Here is a 27,035-nt window from a genome sequence, read left to right as displayed (position 1 = left end):
TAGCACAATTTGGATGCAACAGGCTTGCACTTCAAACAATGATAAGGTTACTAGAGTACTAGGGTGTTACTAGAGTAATTTTGTTTTCTTTTTAATTGCCTGTTAACCTTTGTGCTGCCATGGGATGAATTTGTGACAGCATCGTGAAACTGGTAGAGATCGGGGGATGAAAACATACAGTAAGTAGAAAAACCAAGAAGATAAACTATCATGAGTCAAAGATTAATATGTGATCACAAAGCTCAAGTCAAAAATGTTATCAAAAAAGTATACTGTAAATACCAAAAGTACAAAAGAAAAGCCACTCACAACAAGGATCTAGTATTAGCTCTGGCCGAGAGAGAGAGAGAGAGAGAGAGAGAGAGAGAGAGAGAGAGAGAGAGAGAGAGAGAGATAACTTTATTAATCCCAAGGGGAAATTCACATACTCCAGCAGCAGCATACTGATACAAAAAACAATATTAAAGATTGATAATAATGCAGGTAAAAACAGACAATAATTTTGTATGATGTTAACGTTTACCCCCCCGGGTGGAATTGAAGAGTCGCATAGTTTGAGGGAGGAACGATCTCCTCAGTCTGTCAGTGAAACAGGACACTGACAGCAGTCCGTCGCTGAAGCTGCTCTTCTGTCTGGAGATGACACTGTTTAGTGGATGCAGTGGAATCTCCATAATTGATAGGAGCCTGCTTAGCGCCCGTCGCTCTGCCACAGATGTCAAACTGTCCAGCTCCATGCCAACAATAGAGCCTGCCTTTATCACCAGTTTGTCCAGGCGTGAGGCATCTTTCTTCTTAATGCTGCCTCCCCAGTACACCACCGCGTAGAAGAGGGCGCTCGCCACAACCATCTGATAGAACATCTGCAGCATCTTATTGCAGATGTTGAAGGACGTCAGCCTTCTAAGGAAGTATAACCGGCTTGGTCCTTTCTTACACAGAGCATCAGTATTGGCAGTCCAGTCTAATTTATCATCCAGCTGCACTCCCAGGTATACAGTATATAGGTCTGCACCATCTACACAAAGTCACCTCTGATGATCACGGGGTCCATGAGGGGTCTAGGCCTCCTAAAATCCACCACCAGCTCCTTGGTTTTGCTGGTGTTCAGGTGTAGGTGGTTTGAGTCGCACCATTTAACCTACACCTGAACAGCAGGTGTAGTAAATACCAAATAGTGACAGACAGCATGGAAATGGATGAATAAAAAACACTTACTAGGCTACGTGGAAGTTTTATAACATGATATATTCAAACAATCTGTCCAAAAATAAATAAAGCAGGAAAAACAAGTTTTTAAGCCTTATAGATTTTAACAGGTGTAAAACATAAAACAGAAAGTTTATGAAGAGGTGGGGAAGTGTAAGGTGAACTCTGTATATTTGATGTCACTACACAAAAAAGTCGGTAATCCAAAGAATGTCTTTTCAGACTGACTCACGATGACAGTGGATCCCCTTAAAAGAAGGCAGAGTGGAAGAGGCAGGATCAGGCATTTGTGAACCGGAAGTAATGTAACAGCTACTGCTGATCGTCAGATCTGTTAGGGAGAAAGGAGGAGAAACATTAGGCAACAGTGACAACTCTCGACTTGGGGAGGAATTAAGATTTGATGAGCCCACAAGTTGTCTCTTAAGCGCACATGTATGGCACAATTAAATAAGAAAATTTACTAAACACAGAAAAAAACACAAAGGGTGGCCATTCATAACAGCATTAGCTTAATATACAGTAATCATAATTGAGCTATTTTTTACGCTATTAAATTATTCTGCCAAAATTCTCAAAAAGGGCACATAATTAGAAACCTACAAGGATAATGAAGTTAGAACCAAATGCAGTCTGGAAAATTAAGGGTCAAAAGCCAAAAAACGCTATGAATCAAATAACAAAATGCTATTTGAAAACTGAAAGCTAAAGTCAAAAAGCATGTGAAAAACCTAACTGCCTAAATTGATTTTTAAATAGCTAAATGTACTGCAAGAATGCACACAGTATCCAGAAACTTGGACAAAATTAGTAGCCTGCTGCTATTTTGTATAAGCCAGGAATGATAGCATAGCAAGAATAAACAATATGGCTTTGTCATTCAAGACAGCCAAAAATCAGATTGCAAAATGGGTCATATAACAATAACTTGATTCAACAGTTATGTGCAGAATTAAATTTTGCATGTTCCAAGACACCCAAATCATGACCTTTAGAAAATGGAAGAATCTAATTGGTTTTTATAGAAGTATCTGTCTAGGTGGCATCAGTGTAATTCCTTGTAAGGGGCATGCTTTTCGGTTGTCTTTCTTAACAGTACTATAGATCTTTGTTAAGGGATGCTGTGCTGATTGATTGACATGTCCCATGACCCTGAATCGGATTAAGTGGGTTTGAAAATGGATGCCTATATTTGTAAACCAGAATGAAACTCCCACCTTCTAAACAGTAGTACTAAATATAAAAATAAACCAAACTGAAATGGTCATTGTGTTTATATAACACATTCTGAGTTCAGCAAACCTAAACTCAAAACTGTTTCCATTAAAGTGGCAGCAAGATCAAGTAGATTCCTTTTGTAGTGTAAAGAGCCTACAGTGACATTCTAGTTCAGCTACTGACAATGTGAAAATACTGCTTGCCAACTGTAGTCTTCTCATAATTGTCACTCCTCCAGGGGAAAACAGCAATTATACTGTTATTAACTTTTCTGTGTTTTTATATCATGTGCAGAGGTCCACTCCATGACAGTACTTTCTGTAGATCATGTTAATGGGCTGAACAGAAAGCTTATGCTTTACCTGCATTACAGATGTGTACTTTAGATAGTAAAGTACTGGCCTGCAGAGGACAAATCCTAAAATGTGTATCTGTTTTACAGTAAAGCAGTGAGTGTGATGTGTCATTTTATTTGAAAAAATAAATGGTCATTGATAAATAGCCTCAATAATTTTGAGATTAAGCAGTTATAGATTGCGCACATGTATGTATGTATGAGCAAGAGTGAGTTTGCCCCAAGATTGACTAATATCCCTTTGAGGGTTGGTGTCTGCCTTGCCACCTGAATTAGCTCTTGCCCCCCACAATTCTGTACTGATTCACTACTGAATAAGTGGGTGCAGAATGTGCATAACCAAAAGTAGATATTTTTCACCTTTATTGTAATTTGCCAGGGTTCCATGCTGAAAGGGCGGAGTGGTGGCTCTGAGGCTAGAGATCTGCACTGGCAATCGGAAGGTTGCCGGTTCGAATCCCGTAAATGCCAATAGGGACTCTGCTCTGTTGGGCCCTTAAGCAAGGCCCTTAACCTGCAATTGCTGAGCGCTTTGAGTAGTGAGAAAAGCGCTATATAAATGCAAAAAATTATTATTATTAAATATCATTTGCAGACCTTGCCAGATTTAATTAATGAAAAGCAGATGACAAAATATATTTTCTGTCTACGAAAGCATAAACCAGTATGTCACTGTTCTATTCTATAGACACATTGAAAGTTCAGGTGAGAGTATTACACAATATTGTTTTGTGGAAAAATATTTTTTGGGTAACATAGCATAAAGGGTTAATAAATGTGGGAAACCAAATAAAGGTCAAGTGAACAACAAAATGTACACTGAAATAGAAGAATTGGTTTAGCCAAAATACTGAGATGGTCAACTAAATAAAGAATGTACCAGAAGAAAGGTTGATGTAATATACAAAATGTACTGAAGGATGACTAAGAGATGACTAAGAAATCAGCAGATTGCCTATAAACTAGAATGGACAGTTGTTATATGCACAGAAATTTCAAGGATGGTGTCTCATCTCAAAAGGTACAAGAAGAACCAGAACATAATAAAACTTTTCTTTTATATAAATCATTTGGGTTTAAACCAATAAACCAATCAGAGTAAACTGTATGCATCGATTGACACTGTATGTAAATTCAACAGTTTATAAAATTAACCTCTATTGTATCTCAGACCATTCTGACCATGCTGTTACGGACTGCTTTTGAAGAATGCTCCCTCCAAGGCATTTTGCTGAGGAGTAATTAAAAGATACAATGAACAGCTTTTCTCCTGCCTGATTACTGAATTGTCCTGTTAGAGGACGTTTCTTTCTTTAATAAGATGTTAAATTTCGTCCACAGTTTCCTTGATGCATTTTTGGTAGAAATATTACAGAAGGATCAAAAAACTCCCTTGTATTTTCATTGTCCATTTGTGTGCCACCTGAATTTGTCATAACTATTTTGTGTTTCATGAACTACACATAGCCACATTGACCCTTTCCTTCAACCAATAGCCTTGTTTTGAAACATTCCTCCTCTAAAAACGGTTTCAAAAGCTGCAAGCATGCTGTATTCGACTTTCTTTCCCTTATTTCCACTTAATTTTTGTTTGCTTACTTCAAAATTTGTATATAATAATTCAATTTTGAGAAAAAGGGAAACAACTGAAATTGCAAGTCCTCACCTTGTTCTTTTTCCATTGTAGATCATGCTGAATTCCCTGCATAAATATGAGCCTCAGATCCACATTGTGAGAGTTGGAGGAAGTCATAAAATGGTCACCAACCTGTCATTTCCAGAAACCCAGTTTATTGCAGTCACAGCATACCAAAATGAAGAGGTTAGTGACTAGTACTTTCAATCATGAAATCTTTAGTGTTGTGCCTTTCGTTTTTAGTGCTTTTATACAGGATTTAAAACATCTATTTATTAACAAGCTTATTTAGTCTATTGCTTATAATAATTTCAGAGTACAGTAACTGGACAAAAGAAAGCTACGGAGTAAGTACAAGCTAAATAAGGAAAACAATAACTGTAGATATAACAAGGGTCAACCAGCAAAAGGAAAAAGCAAATACTGTACTTAGGTTGTGAATATTTCAGAAACTTTCTTTCCATTCAATTTTTTTGTCAGGAAATAGTGGTTAAAGTGACTACTTCTCCCTTAGAAAATTATGCATGAACTTATGCTGGGTATTACAGATTTCTCTATATCCCAAAGTCTTGTAGTTTACTGTGATTGTGCATTAAAGCGGCTGCTCTTAACTGGTTCGGGTCATATCTTACTGGTAGACACTTTTCAGTGAATTTCAATTCCTCTTGTTTGTCTCCAGCTCTAGTTAAATGTGGTATTTCTCAGGGATCCATTTTGGGTCCTATTTTATTTTCTATATATGTTCATCCTATAGGAGCCATTTTTAGGAAGATTAATATTTATTTTAACTGTTAGCTGATGACACACAGGTTTATATTCCTGAGTGCATGTTTGCAATGAATAAGCTGAACAACTGTCTTGAACTAAGCTCCTGGATGTCTGACAGATGTCTCGATCTTAATCGAAATACAATGGAAGTGCTGATAGCTAGTCCTGCAGCCAAAGCTCAAACTGATTATTAATTCCTTGTCTATTTCATGGATTTTTGCAAACCTCAAGTTCGTAATTTTGGGATTATTTATAACCGTAACCTCCCTTTTGAGAAACAGATTAATTCTGTGGTCAAGTGTTGTTTTTTCCAGCTTCATCTTTTAGTCAAAGGTAAGGATCGTGAGATAGTTGTTCATGCTTTTATCTTTTCTTCGTTTAATTACCGTAACTCGCATTATGGGATTAGCAAATCCTTGATATGCAGGTTGCAGTTTGCTCACAATGTTGCTTCTTGTTGCTTGGTTGGTACAAGAAAGTTTAATTGCGTATCTCCAATTTTAGCCACTCTACACGAACTGTCTGTCAGTTTCAGAACTGATTTTAAAATTTTGCTACTTGTTTTTAAATCAATACACGAGTATGCTCCCGTCTGTTTATCTGAATTGTGGGTTTTACACTAGCCATCCAGAGAGCTTAGATCTATTGGTCAGTGGTCTCTTGTTGTCCCTCGTACTAAGTGCAAAACTAAATGGGACAGGGCTTTTGCATCTGCTGCACCTCGTCTGTGGAATTAATTACCTAATAACATTAAGGAGTCAACTTTAACTGAACTGTTTAAAACTAGATTGAAGACACATTTCTATTCTGTAGCTTGCAGTGACCTTCAGTGATTCTGATGGTATCCTTCCCTTTACGAGTCATTTGTTTGTTGCAATTTACTGCTGGTTTTATTGTATTTTATTCTGTTTATTTTATTTATGTTTATTGTAGGTTTTATTGTAAAGCACTTTGGCAACAGCATTACTGATGCTGTTTTAAATGTGCTCTATAAATAAATTGATGTTGACATTGACATTAAATTGATCCCATATGAGTGGGTATGAGTGTATGTGCATGTGAACATTTAGAAATGGGCTAGAATCCCATCTGTAGTTTGGTCTTGCATCATACCTGATGCTATCAGGGTAGGCTCTGGACTACAATTTTAGCTAGAATCCTACAAACATGTCTGACTGGGGACCAAACAGTTTAAGATTACATAAATTGTAAACATATTTCACAAAGGCCTAAACTCCACTTCCAAAGACATACTACATCAAAGAGTACATTGCAGCATTTAAATAATTTGGTGTAAATAAGAAAACAATAAGCTTGGCTACAATAGTTCCCCATTAGTGACTTTGAGTGCAGGATTTTGATTAATAAAATGACACTCAGCCTCACTAAGTCTGCCAAGTTTGCTCATTAATCATCTATGTATTGTGCAGGCCAGGACTCCATTCCCAGCACATGTCTGAATTTTAATCTGAAATTTAACTTTCCTGAGAAATGGGATTAACCCTTGATTACAAAATTATTGTAGTATTAAATAATGATTGCTAAATTTCATACAAGTGCATATAGTTGTTTGACTAACTGGACATGAAGATATTATCTGTGCACTTTCCTTAGTCAAGAAGCATTCAGGTTTCTGATCCTGTAATGCAAGGCACAAGAAAACTATTTTTTCTTGTGAAAGAAACAAAGCTTCACTCTTTTTATAGGTAAGAGAAAAGTCCATAACCTATATCTTAACCCACAATGAGGTCCACCTTAAATGGATGAAATGTAAATTTGAGGATGTTTCAGGCAGTTTTTATAGTTCAACTAACAACAGTCCTGTTTGTATTGTTAGCCTACACAGTGATCCTTAAGAAAGAAAGTAAATAACTTGATTGATAAAAGTTAATAACATCAAGGCTTACTCAAGCAAGTTTATAAAGAGATACAGAATGTAATCAAGCTTGCTTGACAAAGGTTTACAATGTGCACAGGCTACTTGCCTAAAGTTTGATTAAGGTTCACATATTCCTTCACATAAGCCCATTCAGGTCCTAGTGGATCTCCTTATCTTGATGTAGTTTAGTTTAATCTGAACCAGCTAAGTAAAGGTAATTAGAAATTAAGGTTCGGGAAAACAGTAGACAGATGGCTTTAACAAAGTAAATGGGAAGAGTGAGGAATCTACCAGTTAAATACTTCTGTAGCAGAGGCTTTAGAATTGCCAATAGTTTCCAATGGTGATGCCACATGAATGATATGTGGACAATGCATGGGGAATTGAAAACCCTTAACCAATATTCTGCCTTTGAGATCACAACCCTTTTCCTTCCTATTACGGCATAGTTGCGTAAAGTGAGCGTTACATGTGGTACCTGAAATGCAACAGGACGCATACCTCTGGACAGCAATGGAAAATCATTCTATCCACCCTTGCAGACTAGTTTCAATGTTTGCACAAGATGCAACTATTAAAGCTATGTGATTTGTATTTCTGTAGAAATCATCAATATTTTGAAAGGAGAAGTTTAACATAACAGAGAAGAGAAGTAAACTTCTTTTGGTTGACCCAGGAAGGTAAACATTAACCCATCAAGAGACAACGATAGTGGTAGTGATAGTGACATAATAGTACTATGATGATTTTCATGATGGACAGAGCAAGATATGCTGAGCACATTTGTCATGAAATCCAGTCTTTTAATGAGTTGTCTTTGGCAATGCCATCTGCCTCTCATCCAAATGAGGTGCTAGACAATAAGGAGAGGCGTGGATCCAGAATGAGTGCCCTTGCTGTTTCACAGTATTGTGAGTGGTGAGTTCTGCTTGGAAAGGTCCCTTCCAATGAGGATCAATGGCAGATTTCCTTCTGTAGAAAAAGTCTCTGGGCTGGAAGGAATAGCACTCCCTAGTAGCTGGCTTTGGAAAGCACCTTTTTAACTGGTAAGTGAACGGAGCTTAGAGGTCTAGTTAAAGCAATAGAATGGAAATGTGTCCTTTGAGATAATAGATATAGTCTGTCTTCTTGACTGTATGAGATGATAACTGATGTAGATGTCATCCTGAAAAATATAAGGATTGAAGTTTCAGCATTTTGAGTCCTGTTTCATTGCAGAATTTTTTTTGTCACATTTCTTTGCAAAGTAGCATTAATTTGTTCTGCAGCTGTGAGTAATAAGTACAGTAAAGGTGGTGGTGAATTTATAGCCTCTTACATACACTGACTAATTTTACAAACAAAATGTATGCAACTGCCACTAGCTATTTTAAAAGGGATCCTGAAATGTGCAAAATGTTTATCTATGGTTTTTGTATTGGCTCCTCTTCAAGCGATTGCCTGTCTCTACTTCCTGAACAGCTCTACAATCACGATAACTGAACAAAATGTACTGGCATTTATGAAAAAGGTTCCCATGGTTTGGGAATGTCTGTGGCAGGTATGCATGATATTTAAATAATGGGCATTTCATACAATTTTCACAAATTTGTTATGGCAGGGTGATGTGCCCAGGTGCATATCATGTTTGATTAACACGGATGTTCTCCTCCTTACAACCATTAAATGATAAAAGCCATTAAAGAACAGACTGGGCTACCCCCGTGTGACCATCTGTGGAGCACCACTGTTTATCAGCATCATCCAAAAAAACAGCCCTTTGAAGTCCACAACTATATTTCTGAGAGGGGTGCAATTTCTTAGAACCCATCAATGTTTGCAAGGTCAGGATGTAGGGAGGAGGTGGCAGACAAACCAGATAACTCAATAGGCCCAATAATAGATAGAGCTGTCTTCTTGGCATAGTAATGAGCCAAGCATTCCAAGATGTCTTCAGTTCTATCAGTGGAGTTCACAACAACTGAAGAATGAAAAAGGCCTGCATATAAAACGATAGTCACTATGTGGCTATATTTGATATGAATCTCAACATGTCATGACAACTACAAGTGAGAATATTTGCTCAGGAAAGTGCAGATAAATCACCAGACTGGGCAAAACCAAAAGAAATCAGGCAAATGGATTCAATGCAATAAATAGAAGTATAGATGGTTTACCCACACAACAAGGTTCCAGTGGAAGAGAAAATGGGAAGAACCACCTACAATAAGTTCAGGATTTTCATTTATGTGAGAAAGGAGATTGCTGAAGATAGCCTTTTAATAGTGGTGGGACTCCTAACCTGGTGGTGTTGAATAGTTAAACAAGGATCCCATAAAACAGCAAGCTCATATTTGACTAGTGAATCACAGTGAAATGCTAAGTGGTGATGCATCAGAGAAAGCCAAGAGTGATGGATTAGTAATATGATAGGGTTAATTTCAAATAAGCATCAGCAGCTGCATTTAGATATGCAAGGTGGACAAGGGCCACAGGATCAAACTGGCACACATTGGCAATGTCCTTGTTAATGTGTTGATAAGATACATACTACACATACTACAATTACTCACATAACTCAAAATTTAAGTGGTCACTTATAAACAATTAAAAGAAGATATTTTTGAAGGGAAGCCTGAACCATAAAGACCCATGCCTTAACTACTTGGCTCACTGCTTTGGGGGTACGCTGCAGAGGTCTGTGGTAATTCCCCTACCAGGCATTAAAACTTTAAAGGAAAAGGTCCTATGGTTAGGATATACAGTAGTCGACTTTTCAAAATAAACGTTAAATCACTTACCTGTTTAAGTCATTGAGTGCAGGGTGCGCTTTCGCGGTCATTTTTAACTTTGTCTTATGCAAGTTCACGCAGCGGGACGCCGGAGAGAGGTTGGGCGCGCTTACAAGTCAGGCCTGCTGGAGGACGCTGTGCGTATCCTGTCACGAAGGCGAGCGTCTCTTTAGTCCTGCCGTTGGCCAAGAGAGGTGCGAAGCGTTTTAGTTATGAACGTGCATGCATACATTAGTGTGAGGAGGGAATTGTCAAAGAAAAGAAACTTCCTTTTGTAGTGCATAGGCCTACCGGCTCTTCTGAAGAAACACATCGGGATGCGCTCCAGTTCGCGCTCGTCCTCACTCGCGAGGCCGCTAGCCTTATTTATTACATGCCCCACAAAGGTTGAGCGGAGCACCTGTGCAGAAAGCACCTGGTGCTGTCGCGATTGGTGGAAAGGAGCAACGTGTCGCAGGATTGGGTAAAGATTTGTGCCCCGACTATAAGTGGTACTTCCTGCCTCTTAAGGATTGACTTTAGACTCGGTGGTGTGCTTAGTATAATTTTTTTTTTTTTTCCATTAAGTATACCAAACAGCGGCTTGTGCCTTATTTTGTAAATTTCGTGTATTATAGACATCTCATAGTGCAGTTTTATTTTGGTGGAGGTTTTTATATAGGTTTTGGTGCACTTTGTTTTTGTTCTTGTATATACACTGCTTTTTTTTTCCTTGTAAATATTTTTGGCATTCTTTGGACTTTGTTACCTGTGGAGTTTCTTCCTGAACTCGTTTTCTTCATTTAGGGAGACAACCAATTTTTGTGTATATACATTTTTGTCATTATTTTTCATTTTTGGGGGCTGGAAACTTCACTGTATATAGTGTTCAGTGTTTTTGATTGGGTTATTATTTTTGTTATTTTGTTGAAACTGTAAATAAACCCACTCTTGTTTTGTAAATATAATAATACATTTTATTTATATAGCGCCTTTCCCATGCACAAGGCACTTCACAGAGTTTAAGAAAGAACGGCAGGGTATACAGTATATAGCATTGTACTAAACCAGATAAATAAATAAAGAAGAGTAAGATAGGCTTTTCTCTGAATTTACTAACAGACAACATAATTGATGGTCTAGCACACACACACAGGTTACATGAGCATCTTGACACAGAGGTAAACTGAAAGAAGGGTAATAAAGTCAGGTAGAGCTGAAAGCCTTTCTGAACAGATGAGTTTTGATTTGTTTTTTTAAAAGAATTCATGGAGTCAGCTGATCTAATTAATTTCGGTAGGTCATTCCAGAGTCTGTGCGTTATACAGCTGAAGGCCCTGTCACCCATGGAGTGTAGATTAGTGTGGGGTACAACAAGATTACCAGAATCAGAGGATCTTAGTGGGCGGACAGTGATGGAGAAGGTCACTGATGTAGTTTGGCGTAAGGTTGTTTAAGACTTTTTGTGTCTGTATCTCCATGTCTGACTCACAAATCTGATCTTGGTCCTGCACTACAAGATGCCCACTGTGTGGTCTGGTGCCAACCTTGCCACTACACATTTACAAAGCAGGTTTTCTAGAGTTCTGTTTGTAAACAGAAAAGAATGGTCATTTTGCAGTGGGTCTAATTTTATATGAATGCTCAGAATTTCAAGGACAGAGGTAGGTGTTCCTTCTACTTCTATCATAACAGTAGAGCAATTCAGCAGGGGGAGCCATAGAAAATTCTGATGCTTCTTATGTGAGCTGTGGCTTTCCCAGTGTTGTTAGTAAATCTAGTAGCCTTCCCTCAAACTTGTGCAGTGACATAGGTTTCCGGAGCAGAGAGAATAAAAAAGGTTAGCACAGAAAAAACTTTGATAAAGCTGATGACTGCTGCCCTGTGTTTTCATATTGGGTTAAAGAAGTTTATTTATAGTGTAAAGAAACCACCAGATGTGCAACTTGCAACATTCTAGGAACATCCTTTCTTGTAATGACTCTGTTCTTTACAAATAAAACAAGCATCACACTCTGCTCCTGAACATTGGAGTCCTAGAGATAACTGAAGTCAGGTTTCACTACAGTAACCCTGAGGCTGTCATATGAAATATTAGGTTTGTATAGATAAAATCCTTTCCTGCTGTTTCTTTACTTTTTATATGCTTTAAATGTAATGGTGTACTTGTGCAGTCTATATTGTGTTTTCTCCCATTCAGCACAAGACATTTTTTTATACAGTCTAGCTATCCAGATCTTCAAGAAAGAAATGAACAAACAGAGGCCTTCAATTAGCTTCACCCAGGAATATTTTCAAATGCTTCATTCATTCTATTCCAGTGTTCATCCTATTCTTTTTTTAACACATCCCTTAACCTATCCCCACATTCACTGAATAGTTATGTATTTTAGGAATAACCTCTTCTAAGGTGATTAAAAAAAACCCTGCAAATTCTTTACATCATACAGACTAGTGCCTGGCAAAGGCTAATTGTTTTCCTAAAGCAGTTTGTACAAGCAGTGCTTTAAAATGTTGCTCCATATACCCATTGGCACATGGGTAATAATAATTTCTGTAACAGTATACCAAACATTATCACATGCAGTTTTAAAATCTGTGCCTACAGTATATTTACCAAGCATCTCAGATTAGGGAAAAGGTCTTAACTGGCTCAAAAGTGGCAGAAATGTTGTCCTACTCCTAGTATTAGGAGTAAAAGCATTTCATCAATTTTCCTAATTTCAGAAACTACTCCTAACATCACCAGGACTCAGGAGAGATTGTGCGCTATCCCAACTCACTAGATGCTACCAAAAGATGGAGTTCAGGCAGAGATCAGCATCCACATCCTGGGAAAGGCAGAATGCTTTAGAAATGCCTTGCAACAATGAATACATAAAAAGGTATCAGTTTCACAGTAATTAGAATAATATTCATCACAAATTTTCAACATTATGGGATTGTTCCAAATACTGTACATGGAAAAGCAATGCACTGTTTGCTGAAATGAATGTGTGACATTACATGTAAAATGCAGCTTTGCACTAGCAATGATTTGTGCATGTCAAAACCAAAATTTCTCAAATTTTGCACTAAACTTTAAACACCCTTTTAACACATGAGGTAATTTGCAGGTTTTTACTTTTCCCCACCACTTCACGTGAGGAAATATTAAAGCAAGCTGTATTCATGCAAATCAACATGCACATAAAGATCATTGCCCCAAGTGTGGATGAGCACCCACATGTAAATCACAAGCAGTAGCACAGTATCAACACATATGGCCAATTTGTAGTGTAGTAGACCATAAATTACCCTGAAGATAAGCAGGGCTGAATGGGTGATAGACAGCAAAATGTTACACACAGATATACTGAGATATGCATTCCACAAACCCATGGAACATTCCTGTTAAAGGTTACAAGCCCAGTGAGGCTCAAGAAGGCAGGCAGAGACCCCCAAGGCATTGGATAAAGACACCCAAACTAAACATAAGGGGAGAGGATCATGGAGAGAGGCATGCAATGACACAGTTGAAGACAATCGGAAACACTGGATGATTGAACGTGACTGCAGAAATAACACAAGAAAACTGTGTCTATGTTTAGTAAAACTGTTACATTATGAGGTGTTTTCTGTTGGCAAAACAGCAGGCAGGTGATCCATCCGAAAGCATGGCTGTGGATCACCCACCCATATATCCATTTTTTGCAGGATTGTGGGGGAAGCTGGATCCTATCCCAGTAAGCATAGGGTTCAAGGCAGGAACAATCCCTGAAGCATTCACTGTTAAATAAATGTACCCATTATCAGACTTTATTCTCATTCAGTTTGTGTGTCTCAATCTTTTCATCTTTGTGTTCATTACCATATTATTCATGATGTTGCAAAGTGCCGACCATTATGTGCTGTTTAGCACAATATCCAATTTTGTTATGTTTTCTTTCATTTTCTTCTACTGTGATTATTGTTGTTATTATTATTATTATTACCAGTAACAGCACACTGCACGATAATGTGCAGTGAATACACTTGAATTATAGTCTTCATACTGTTTCTCTGTACCTTTAGCATTCGTTTGTTCAGACGTTGATGTGCTTGCTGCTTCCTCAGCAGCTTTTCTTTTCTACACTCTAGTGGCCCGCTTCTTCTCTTCTTTCGTCTGCATCTTTTTGCGTTAAAACTGATTAAGTCAGCATTTGTGTTGCAATTACTTAGTACATTTTCTTTCATTTTTCACTTAAGCTGGCACTTAAGCCTTCAATCTGCCTCAAGAATGATTTAAGATATGAAGAGGTAGGCGAAGTGACGGCGAAGGTGGGGGGGAATGAGAACGGCGCCCATACACATGCGCCACACTGCCGCGAGTTGATTCTACAATACAGTAAAATAAAAATAAAAAGAGGAATAACCTTGGAGGTCAATCGTCAACAGCAGATAGTAGACGTCACGTTGTATATGTGTACCAAATTTCAGGTCAATAGGTCAAACGGTTTGCAAGCTACAGGTGATTTAAAATTCTGGACAGACGAACGAACAGCCACGGTAGCATATTATATATAAAGATTATTATCTTTGTCATGAAGACTCAGCTTTAGTATAAGAAAACTACAAAACTTCATCCTGAGTGCTACTTTTACAGCAAGAGGTGCTGTAAAACTATTATGTATTTTCAATTGTGGCCTTCTACTCCTCGCTGATACTGGGACTAGGGTGCTTTATAGCTTCTTCTTATGTCCTTCTCTGTGGTTGGACACATTCTTATCCTAGTGTGACTTTTAGTGCAAGTCTTTAGAGTGATTCTGAGATACTTAATAAATACAGTCCCTGGCACTAATTTGACCAAGTCTTGAAAATCAATTTTGTTTTCTTTTTTTCTTCTCTCACTGAAGCTCAGCCAGGGCACTGTCACTTTGTAAAGGGTTAGACCCTGGGGATTAAGACCAGAGTGGATGAGTTCCCCTCTTACTGGATTTCATGAGATCTCAGGTTAGGTGGATGAGGAGAGGTTGAGGACAAGGAATAAAATCATCATCTGAACTGCATTCAAATTGTGTGTCTTATTCTTTCATTTAGTTAGAACAGACACATCATCTCTTCACCTGTTTTAATTTACTTGCACCTCCTCACTGTACTCCTACCTACCTACTTGATTTCACATTCTACTTGTCCGTTTTAATTTATTCATCCTTCAATTTCGGTCTCAATCCAAGTGCTTCGTTGTGTGGTGGGTGCAGCAATGTGCTGTAGTCCTCTTCAGTTTCAGAAATGTAAGTCCCTTATCCCAATCTTTCTTATCTTTACTTGCACAATCCATCAAACAAATCCAGCAATCCCTATTTTACTATTCAGTACATCCAGTAGTGCCCTTCAGCAGCTAACTTTTGCCCCATACCTATACAGTATGACGTCCATAAAGCTGATGATTTGGGTCTATAATTTTGGATACTTTCAATAACTTTTTTTCATCTTTTTAAAAACCGCCAACCCAGCCCTCTATGATAATTCCTTACTTAACTTTCAGTCATCAAAACTTTAAAGGACATACAATATGGATTCTAGAAGCAGTGGTACCTATTTACTGGCTCACCAGCTAGAAGCCCAATTTAGCCTGTTAACGACGAGCCTGCCTGTTGCCAGTGTTGTACCTTTTATGGATGCCCAACCTGTCCATACTAGGTGTGACCTGGTCTTTTTACCTTTACTTTTTACCTTTGCCAGGACTCATGCCATTCAGACATGTGTATGCCCTGTCATTGGCACCTAACACCAACCCTTGAAAATCCTCAAACTCTTTCTCTCACAGGTGTCCCCTTTTACCGTCAGGCAGCAAACAGAATGGCACAGTTCCAGAAAGACTGAGCTTTTTAGATGTCCCATACCCTTTATACAGTTTATGCCAAGCAGATGCTTTCTCAGGTCTTGATAGCTGTACAGAAGGTTACCTCACATTTATTCCCATCTATGTCTGACTCCAAAGCTGTGGAAGAAACAAATACTTCACTTTTTGTATAATTGAAAGAAAATCAAGAAACTATTATTTCAAACTATGGTAAGATCCATCCCCCTTCAATGAATGAAATATAATTTTGAGAATATTACAGGGGTCTTTATAGTTTCACTTATGCCAGCTCACGAGAGGACATATACCTCTCAGGTGAACCAGCAGTATTACACCTTGGTCCCTTCAATAATAAAACATGCCCTGCGTATGTAATAGGTGAGTTTGTTTACAAGCCTACATTAGGATTAGTAAATATCTTAATCAATAATAGCGGATAACATCAAGACTTGCTTAGATGATTTTTCTGATAACATCAAGACTTGCTTAGACAATTTTAGAAAGAGTTAGAGAATGTGACCAAGATTGCTTTAAGGTTTACATGGTGCCCAGACTATCTGTCTATAATTTGAAAAAGTTCTGCATATTCTTTGATGCCCACGTAATAATATACAGGAAATATATAATTGAGCATATAAGGCTTTGAAGGTTAGATAATAATGTATTAATGTACTCACAAGTGTGTACAGTTTGATTTGTTTTCTTCAAAGCATCAACACACCATTCAAAATCATAAAAGTAAAAGGGAAACACAGTAAAATAAATGACCATAGAGCATTTGTTTAATTGTTTCATGTTGATATGCACAAAGTGTATTTGACCGCACTGTGTTAAACCAGAAATACCAACAGGACAGAGTTAAGTGCATTGTGCTGTCCACAGTTTACCACCTGTACCACAAACCTTTTTCTCTCTGACATGGCCACATACAGGCTCAACTTTTTTCATTATCACAGCCTGAAATAAACATTTTACATAGTACTCTGTTTGTATATGGCGTGGCTGATGAGAACTTTTCATGATGTCCTCACAGACTGTTACTTAGCAGAGCAACAGAGATTTTGTTGTAATTTTCTTATAAGGGTATATTAGGGGGTCATTAGGCTTGGCAGAGATCAGTACGATTGAAGCTGAAATTGGTAAAAAAAAAAATCACGAGGCAGCAATAACCACAAAAGTCATTTCATAAGGCTAAATTGTAACCAGATTCTACACTATTTTGCGCAAGTGTTAAGTTGCTCACAAAGTCTTCTCTTTATTTTGACAAAGTTTAGTTTCCTATAATACTTCAAAGCAATCTAATACAACACAGTCTCCATAATGTCGTGTCATGGCTATGGAAACAAATAGGTTACCTAGCAAATGTCTTATTTTTCTGTGATGATAACATAGTTACTAGTTTCACCACATCCAAATAAAGATTGTACTTGATTCTCACAAATGAACACATACACTACCAAAAGAATAACAAAAGCAAAAAAATGTATTATCTCTGTCTGTGCTTTATTAAAGTTGTTCAAATTTTTGCCTATCCAGTGATGTGGTTCAAACAAAGCATTTTGTTCTCAAATCTCAAAGTCCTCTCTGTCTATGTCTTCGTCTCTCTCCCTCTCTCAAACCTGACATCACTCTCTTCCCAGGAAGTCTTTGCCCAACTATCTTCCTGACTCATTTAGGCCTTAACATAGGCCATAATATAAGGATACTTTGAACCCTAAAACCTTTCCTGGGGTTATTTCCAGCAAATCTTCAGAATTACTTGCAGTTTTTATTTAAGGAACAATCACATCATTCAGCCTTTTTTATCATTATTTGTTGTTAATGTTTTAGCATTGTACAATGATGTCATCACTCTGCCATTTTGGAATTTTAGTTCCACTAATGTCCTGTGTGTGTGCGTGTGTATGATGTTAATGGGACATGGTCAGGCAGTTTTGGTGACCATCATATTTATGAGCAACCTGCATTGTCTGAATGTTTTGTTTTATGTTTTTTTAATAAAGGAATTATCTTGATTCTAGCAAGATAAAGTTAGTTTTTCTGGCAATTTCTTTTTGAGGGTTTTTTACTTTTGTGTCTGACCACCATATAACCACATTTACTATATAGTTCCATACCTCAGTAGGTTTTTTTTAATTGAATGAAATCACAACACATAAAAAGTGTACAGTGCATTTATTGATGTGACAGTTGAAATAGAACTGTGGCATCAAGTAACAAATACTATACACGCTATAACCTTAATTTGTACACAGATCAAGTGAAAGCATTGTGATAATATTCATTCATGTATCCAAACCTGGGTAATGACCTGCTCTCCTCAAACTGTGCTGGAATGATAACTTTGATGTGGTTCCAAAACAACACAGACATGACTTTATCACCGCCACCACAATACAATACAGCCCACAGAATGGCACAATATGGCTTGTTATAGGAATCATAATACAATAAACGAAGATCATTTTAATATAAGTGAAATCTCTAACAAAGATGAAACAATTATGCCAAGTGTCTTTCTCATGAACGTTGACCCTTCAGAAATATATACTGCTCAAAAAAATTAAAGGAACACTTTAATCAGAGTATAGCATCAAGTTAATGAAACTTCTGGGATATTCATCTGGTCAGTTAAGTAGCAGAGAGGGTTGTTAATCAGTTTTAGCAGATTTGGTGTTAATGAAATTAACAACAGGTGCACTACAGGGGCAACAATGACTTGACCCCCCAAAACAGGAATGGTTTAATAGGTGGAGGCCACTGACATTTTTCCCTCCTCATCTTTTCTGACTGTTTTTTCACTAGTTTTGCATTTGGCTACAGTCAGTGTCACTACTGATAGCATAAGGCAATACCTGGACCCTACAGAGGTTGCATAGATAGTCCAACTTCTCCAGGATGGTACATCAATACGTGCCATTGCCAGAAGGTTTGCTGTGTCTCCCAGCACAGTCTCAAGGGCATGGAGGAGATTCCAGAAGACAGGCAGGTACTCTAGGAGAGCTGGACAGGACCGTAGAAGGTCCTTAACCCATCAGCAGGACCGGTATCTGCTCCTTTGGGCAAGGAGGAACAGAATGAGCACTGCCAGAGCCCTACAAAATGACCTCCAACAGGCCTCTGGTGTGAATGTCTCTGACCAAACAATCAGAAACAGACTTCATGAGGGTGGCCTGAGGGCCCAACGTCCTCTAGTGCTCACTGCCCGGCACAGTGGAGCTTGATTGGCATATGCATTAAAATACCAGAATTGGCAGGTCCACCAATGATGCCCTGTGCTTTTCACAGATGAGAGCAGGTTCACCCTGAGCACATGTGACAGACATGAAAGGGTCTGTAGAAGCCATGGAGAACGTTATGCTGCCTGTAACATCGTTCAGCATGACCGGTTTGGTGGTGAGTCAGTGAAGGTCAGGGGAGGCACATCCATGGAGGGACACACAGACCTCTACAGGCTAGACAATGGCACCTTGACTGCCATTAGGTATTGAGATGAAATCCTTGGACCCATTGTCAGACCCTATGCTGGTGCAGTGGGTCCTGGGTTCCTCCTGGTGCACGACAATGCCCGGACTCATTTGGCAAGAGTATGCAGGCAGTTCCTGGAGGATGAAGGAATTAATAACATTGACTGGCTCCCACGCTCTCCTGACCTAAATCCAATAGAACACCTCTGGGACATTATGTTTCGGTCCATCTGATGCCGCCAGGTTGCACCTCAGACTGCCCAGGAGCTCAGTGATGCCCTGGTTCATATCTGGGAGGAGATCCCCCAAGACACCATCCGTCGTCTCATTAGGAGCATGCCCCGATGTTGTCAGGCATGCATACAAGCATGTGGGGGCTATACAAACTACTGAGAACGATTTTGAGTGGCTGCAATGAAATTTTGGCAAAATGGACTAGCCTGCCGCATCATTTTTTCACTTTGATTTTTGGGGTGTCTGTGAATGTAGGTTGATTCATTTTTATTTCCATCAAACAATGTGGCATCCTTTCATTCCTAACACATTACCTAGTCCATATCACTATACAGTAGATATCCAGCATGATTTTTTTCCCATTGAGATCTGGTGTGTTTTCAAAGTGTTCCTTTGATTTTTTTTAACAGTTTATATAGGGGGTCTTGGGTTGGTCAAAAATTATAGGCTACAACTCCGATAAAATTTCCACAATATCAACAACAATAATAATATTAATCCATAGCCTAGTGTAGCATAGGAGAAACAGATAAAGCAAAAAAAAAAATAGCAATCATGATAAATATACTGCTAAAAGCAAATTTAATTCAAGTATATTGGGAGGGACAAATATGTCTACCAAAATGACTTTGTATCCAAAGATATAAAGCAATGTATTGAATTTACATAATTTAATTGGCTACAAAGTTGTCAAAGAACACCAGAGTCAGCTTCAAAAAGTTTTAAAGAAATAACAATTGTAAATTGGAAGATATAAAACACGGCTCTTCAACTATACTATTTGTACTGAAACAGAAGGATACTCAGGTACAGAGCCAAAAGAAAATTAAAAATAAACACTTGTATGTGAGTCATAATTTAATCATAAGCCTGACCGTCCTGGGTATGACGTTAATTTGCATGGGATATCTTGGGGGTGTGGAACTTGACCCACACACAGACAGGCAGACATGTTTTAATCACCACCACATGTTTATTTATATTACTAGTATTTACAATTATTGTGCCACAAACCCCAATCTTCCCCAAAGTCCTGGCCAAACACTCTGCCTCTTTGGACCGCCTCCTTCTCTCTTTCTTGCACCTTGTCCTGCTTCCACTTGACTCCAGCCTCGAATGAAGGGAGGCGGCCCCTTTTATCCGTACCCGGATGTGTTCCAGGTGTGCACCGGCAATTCTGCGGACACGCCCCAGTGTGGCGGAAGTGCTGGCTGTCCTCCCGGAAGCACTTCGGGTGTTCCCTCTCTTCTTCCCCCCAGCACTTCCTGGTGTGGCGGAAGTACTGAGGTCCAGGGTCCTTCAGGCAGGGGGACGCCCCCTGGCAGTGACCACGGGCCCCTACAGGGTTGGGCTTCCAAGCCCTGTACCTATGGCCCACAATACAACTAGGGCGGACACCCCCTCGCGGTCTGGAGGAGGAATGAGCCCTCCTCCTGTCTTCCTGGGCATCCAGGCCGGGCATGAGCCCCCTCCGGGTGCCACAGTGCCCCATCGCCAGCGAAGACACGTCGGTCTGAGCGACACAACCCGTGAGGGCAGTTCAACCCCGAAGTGGGTCCTACTATTTGTCCAGGGTTCAATCCGGCATCTTGGAACTCTCTTCTTCGGCACCCTCTCCGAGGTCTTCGCGCCCCTCTGTTCTGCGCTGCTCGCGCCTTTGTAGCCTCCGTCGGTTGTGGGGTTGCCCCATCGCCAGCAAAGTGTCCTCCTGCCAGACGGTCCGTCGGATGAGGGCTGGCTTCCCACGAAGCAGGTCCTACTGCTCGTCCCGGGTCCGGTCCTGCAACACACAGAAACAAGGGGGCAGAGCCGCTGCCTGGACACCCTTCCCTGGCGTCCCTCTGTGCCACGTACTGGCAGCGCTCCCCCCTCTGACTGGGACCCTGGAACTTGCCTGTTCGGCACCCCCTCCGCGGGTTCTGTGTCCCTCCTGATGACGATACTGACCAGACTGCCTGCATTCTTTCCTTCTCCGCTGACTTTGGGGATCGGCCCATCTCTGGACGTGTGCACCCAGCTGCACGTCCCTTCCTATCGGAGGAACCGGCATTCACCCCTCGATTCCTCCTATCACTCTTGGACGCCCCAACGGTCTGGGTCTGTGCATGGGAAAAGCAGATCCAAGCCCGTCTGCGTCCATACAGAACAACGGGAGACTGTCGCAGGCTAGGGGCGTCGGGCGCTAGGACCCAGGGCACTCATCAGCCCCTGTCCTGCCTGCCCTCTCGATGTTGCTCCCCTCACCTCGCGAACAGCCTGCACCGCCGCATCCGCTGTCAGAGATCCCCCTACTTGATACCGCTCATTCGGATCATGGCCAATTTCGGTGGGCTCTCCTTTATGCTGTACGGGGTCGGCTTTACCTACCTTCCCCGCCGTACGACACCAGCCAAAGGATCCAGCGACGCGTCCTTTCTACCACAGCATGCAGCGTCTGTGATGACGTGCCCGCCTTCACCTCCAGCTCCTGCAGGTCTGCACGGAGCGCACCGAGTATCTGTAACAGCGGCGCTGCAGCCTGAAGGAACTCCTTCAAGACACGCAGCACTACTGGCAAAGACAGGAAGTCAGCCCACGCAGAGCCTACCTGTCTGTCAGCCCCTTGCTTTGACTGCTTCCTGTGGGCCTCCTCCTCCGGCCCAATCGGGTCTCCCCCCGGCACGAGACTGGCATTCCTTGGTCCCACCCCTATACAGTCATTGGCGGGTACACAAGACACACCGACCAATCCCGTGCCTGTCACGGGGAGGGACATCCGGTCCGCAGCCATTTTGGCTCTTCGCCTCCTAGTGCAGTAACAAGCTGGCACTTTGAGTTGCAGCGTCTCCCTCTCCACAGCCTCTGCTGCTGCCGCTTCTTGGAAGCCCCGCAGACCAGAGCGAGTCTGCCACCGACAAGGATTCGGGCAGCCCCTGCCTGCTAAACATAGAACACACACGGCCCCAGAGGGCCAGTTGCCGACAAGCAGGGCACTCACGGGACACCTCACGGGTCCTGTCTGTCCGGAGAAGCATCCCCGGCATGGCCTCTCTCGACACCGCGCCGTCCCGGGTGCCTTCTGTAACGGCATGCGCACTGGAGCCCGCTGCACCCAAGTAAGGCCCGTCGATTTTTCACCGCACCAGGAGAGAACCTCGTGACCGCGGTCCGCTGACGATCCGTGGAGCAAGATTTTTCTGCAGGGTTGTAGGCACGCCGCTCCCGCGGCACATGGGTGGGCTCCCCTGCTGCGCCAGGCCATCCACAACATTTTTAAACACAGGTCCCCACCTTGTATTAGGCGGAGCATCCTGCCGACTACGCCAGTGTGGAACTTGACCCGGACACAGACAAGCAGACATGTTTTAATCACCACCATACGTTTATTTATACTAATATTTACAATTATTGTGCCACAAACCCCAATCTTCCCCAAAGTCCAGGCTAACCACTCTGCCTCTTCAGACCGCCTCCTTCCCTCTTTCTTGCACCTTGTCCTGCTTCCACCCGACTCCAGCCTCGAATGAAGGGAGGCGGCCCCTTTTATTTGTACCCGGATGTGTTCCAGGTGTGCACCGGCAATCCTGCGGACACGCCCCAGTGTGGCTGAAGTGCCGGCTGTCCTCCCGGAAGCACTCCGGGTGTTCCCTCTCTTCTTCCCCCTAGCACTTCCTGGTGTGGCGGAAGTACTGGGGTCCAGGGTCCTTCAGGCAGGGGACCAAGCCCTGTACCCGTGGCCCCCAATACAACCAGGGTGGATGCCCCCTCGAGGTCTGGAGGAGGAATGAGCCCTCCTCCTATCTTCCGGGGCGTTCCGGCTGGGCATGAGCCCCATCCGGGTGCCACAGGGGTTGGTGGCAGAATTGGAACTCCATCCACCATAAAAAAAAAAAAAACTAACACTTCCATTCCATCTGAACTAGTGTGGTCCTGAGGTGTCACCCATTGCATGGCTGCACTTGGGTCCTAATCTGGGATCCTTAGGTGGTTTGTCATGTGGTGGGTGCGGCAAGACGCTGTATCAGCACATGCTCCTAACCTCCTCCTCCTCCTGAGTAACCTCCAGGCAGCACAGTAAATAAATATGCTGCCTTTCATTTTTTTAGTTGATCCTGCTGTTTTGACATTTTCAGTTATGGGGTTGCTTGTCTATGTAGCCTGGCCTTGCAGTGTGATGTTATGCCTTATAAAAGGGAATGGTGTAGCTCCATTGGCACCTTATCTGTGTACAGCTACTAGGCGACTCAATACAACCACCTCTCTTTGTCTCCTGTTCCATACGTCAATGTGCAGATGTGCAGTATGAAAGACACCACTGTACAGGGATTGTCTGTTGTGTAAATTTGATCAATGCATGTTGGACCTTTGATTTCCACTTTCATTTACTTTTCTCATTTCTGCGGCTCCTCCAGGTGTGCCCTGGTTTAATTTTCTTTAGAGTGGTCTTCTTGATTTCTACTTACTAGTATGAAAGGCACATTATAATATTCACCAATAGATTGATTAACACTTACAGAACATAAAGGCAGATGCTGTACATTCTTGAATTATAATGTCCCAAAGTCAAAACTAAATCACTCTTTTATCCAGTACCTCACTGAACTGCTTGAATTAAAAGGGTTCTCATTTATTTCACATATACTTAAAGAGCATTAGTAGGCCAAAACAGCTTGACTGTAATGTGTGACTTGTAATTTTATTCATTTTAAACTTTCTATCATGCCTTTTGCACAAGAATAACTTCCCTAATGTTAAATTGAGTAATATAGTAAATAGGAAACTGACATCCATTTTTGAGTCTCTCTGTAATTCAAATGAGATCTCTTATACTTTGAACATAGATCTATAAATGAAATCTACCCTCATTTATTTGAGTATCACCTTTCCCAAATGATTTTCCTTTCATGTTTGAGTGTGCCATATCTAAACCAGGCACCCCAAGTGTTTGAACGCAACTCTTTTAATTGAGCTCTCACTCATATTTCAGCTCAACATCTCTAAACTGAACAAAATTGATCCACCTCTCATGTTTGAATTGCCCTCTCACATTTGAGCACGGCCTCTCTAAATGTGATTGAGCCACAACTAAACATATTTATATTTGAACAAATATTCTTGCATCTCATCACATTATTGGTAAATGCAGCCTCTTCTATTTTAAATGTCCTAAATTTGTCTGTACAATTATACACTGTGCTTGCTGTGGGCATCACAACTTGACATTCTGTCTTATGTCCTTCCATCCATCCATCCATTTTCCAACCCGCTGAATCCGAACACAGGGTCACGGGGGTCCGCTGGAGCCAATCCCAGCCAACACAGGGCACAAGGCAGGAAACAATCCTGGGCAGGGTGCCAACCCACCGCAACTTATGTCCTTCAAATTTGCTAATTATGTTATGTCAGAAGAATTTCCAAAATCTATATATATAATTCACTAACCCAGAAGACAAGTAGCCGACCATGGAAAGCATGCCGGAAGGGGCGTGGATTCACTAAACCGCCGACAAGTAAGATGCCAATGGCGCACGCAGGAAGGAGCCACGCCCACCAACTCGGACACGACGCCAAGGGAAACATGCCGTCATTTCTGTTTGTCTGTGCCACAGTACACTTGCAGCTCTGAGCCACGTTGACTTTTCATTAGTCAACCTCAGTGGAACCTTGGTTCACACACAGGCAGCGCGATAGAGAGAGCCACGCACACACAGGCAGCACCAGAGAGACAGAGGGGCGCGCACACACACACACACACACACACACACACACACACACACAGAGGCAACGCCAGAGAGAGACAGAGGCACACACAGGCAGCGCAAGAGAGAGCCGCGCAATCCTTTAAAACTGAAGTTAAAACACAATGAAGGAAGCAGTGTTTAAAAACCAATAAGCCCTGTGCCTCTTTTTCATTAGCGTCTCACCTGCTTCAGGCCCTGCAACAGTCGAGACGCTTTCTCTGCAGCTGACCTTCTCTGTTCCTGACTCCACTACTGTCAGTCGCCTGATTAAAAATGGCCTTTTGAAGGGGAGCTATGGACCCGCTATACCACAGGAACACATTGCCTTCGAGCCTACTCTCGCTCACTGTAACGTACTGGCTTGCTCTCTCTCTCTCCTCACTCGCTCACACACTACACAGGGGAGAAATACCCCGAAGCAGAGAGACAGAGGGGGTGGGGGCTCGCGTGCTGCTGAGAGAGAGAGAGAGGGCTCGAGTGCTTCTGAGAGACATAGGGGGAGGGGGCTCGCGTGCTGCTGAGAAAGAGAGAGGGGGGGCTGGGGAGGCTCGAGTGCTGCTGAGAGAGGGGGAGGGGGCTCGCGTGCTGCTGAGAGAGAGAGAGGGGGGTGCTGGGGAGGCTTGTGTGCTGCTGAGAGAGAGAGGGGGGGGGCTGGGGAGGCTCATGTGCTGCTGAGAGAGGGGGAGGGGGCTCGCGTGCTGCTGAGAGAGAGAGAGGGGGGCTGGGGAGGCTCACGTGCTGCTGAGAGAGGGGGAGGGGGCTCGCGTGCTGCTGAGAGAGAGAGAGGGGGGGCTGGGGAGGCTCACGTGCTGCTGAGAGAGGGGGAGGGGGCTCGCGTGCTGCTGAGAGAGAGAGGGGGGGTGGGGAGGCTCACGTGCTGCGGAGAGAGGGGGAGGGGGCTCGCGTGCTGCTGAGAGAGAGAGAGGGGGGGTGGGGAGGCTCGCGTGCTGCTCAGAGAGGGGGGGCTGGGAAGGCTCACGTGCTGCTGAGAGAAAGAGAGAGAGGGGGGGTGGGGAGGCTCGCGTGCTGCTAAGAGGGGGGGGCTGGGAAGGCTCGTGTGCTGCTGAGAGAGAGAGAGAGAGGGGGGGGGGAGGCTCGCGTGCTGCTGAGAGAGAGGGGGGGCTGGGGAGGCTCACGTGCTGCTGAGAGAGGGGGAGGGGGCTCACGTGCTGCTGAGAGAGAGAGAGGGGGGGTGGGGAGGCTCGCATGCTGCTCAGAGAGGGGGGGGCTGGGAAGGCTCACGTGCTGCTGAGAGAAAGAGAGAGAGGGGGGGTGGGGAGGCTCGCGTGCTGCTAAGAGGGGGGCTGGGAAGGCTCGTGTGCTGCTGAGAGAGAGAGAGAGAGGGGGTGGGGAGGCTCGCGTGCTGCTGAGAGAGAGGGGGGGCTGGGGAGGCTCACGTGCTGCTGAGAGAGGGGGAGGGGGCTCACGTGCTGCTGAGAGAGAGAGGGGGGGGTTCTGGGGAGGCTTGTGTGCTGCTGAGAGAGAGAGAAAGGGGGGGCTGGGGAGGCTCGCATGCTGCTGAGAGAGGGGGAGGGGGCTCGCGTGCTGCTGAGAGAGAGAGAGGGTGGGGGGCTGGGGAGGCTCGCATGCTGCTGAGAGAGAGAGCCTGCGCATGCACTGCACATGCCATGCAGCTGAGGAGGGAGCCTGGGTGTTTATGTCAGTGTTATTCAATGTTTTTATTATTACACTGTGCATTCTATGGTGTAATAATTAACTATATCTGTGCTTAAAAATCTTTAAAAAAATATATTTACATACAGTTCGTATGGTCTGGAATGGATTAATTGTATTTACATGCAATCCTATGGGGGAAATTGCTTCGGTTCACGACCAAATCGGTTTACGACCAGAGGTTTGGAACGAATTATGGTTGTGAACCGAGGTTCCACTGTATATTCAGTCTAGAAAACATGATCAGCAAGTCTTTGATAGGCTGCAACAAAATGATGAAAGAACGGGCACATTTTTTTCT

General features: G+C 42.3%; 1 protein-coding gene across 1 annotated transcript in view; it reads left to right on the top strand.

The window, feature by feature from the left end:
- tbx19 (T-box transcription factor 19) overlaps positions 1–27,035 on the top strand; it is a 98,786-nt gene that overhangs the window by 45,792 nt on the left and 25,959 nt on the right. The window contains exon 3 of the mRNA XM_028799864.2: positions 4,470–4,604. Coding sequence (XP_028655697.2) covers positions 4,470–4,604 — 135 coding nt within the window. The remainder of the gene's footprint in view (positions 1–4,469; positions 4,605–27,035) is intronic.

The sequence above is a fragment of the Erpetoichthys calabaricus genome, chromosome 4 (genome assembly GCF_900747795.2).
Source record: "Erpetoichthys calabaricus chromosome 4, fErpCal1.3, whole genome shotgun sequence".
NCBI classification, from domain to species: Eukaryota; Metazoa; Chordata; class Cladistia; order Polypteriformes; family Polypteridae; genus Erpetoichthys; species Erpetoichthys calabaricus.
The sequence above is the reverse complement of the archived record's forward strand: the minus strand, read 5'-3'. Positions and strand labels throughout refer to the sequence as shown.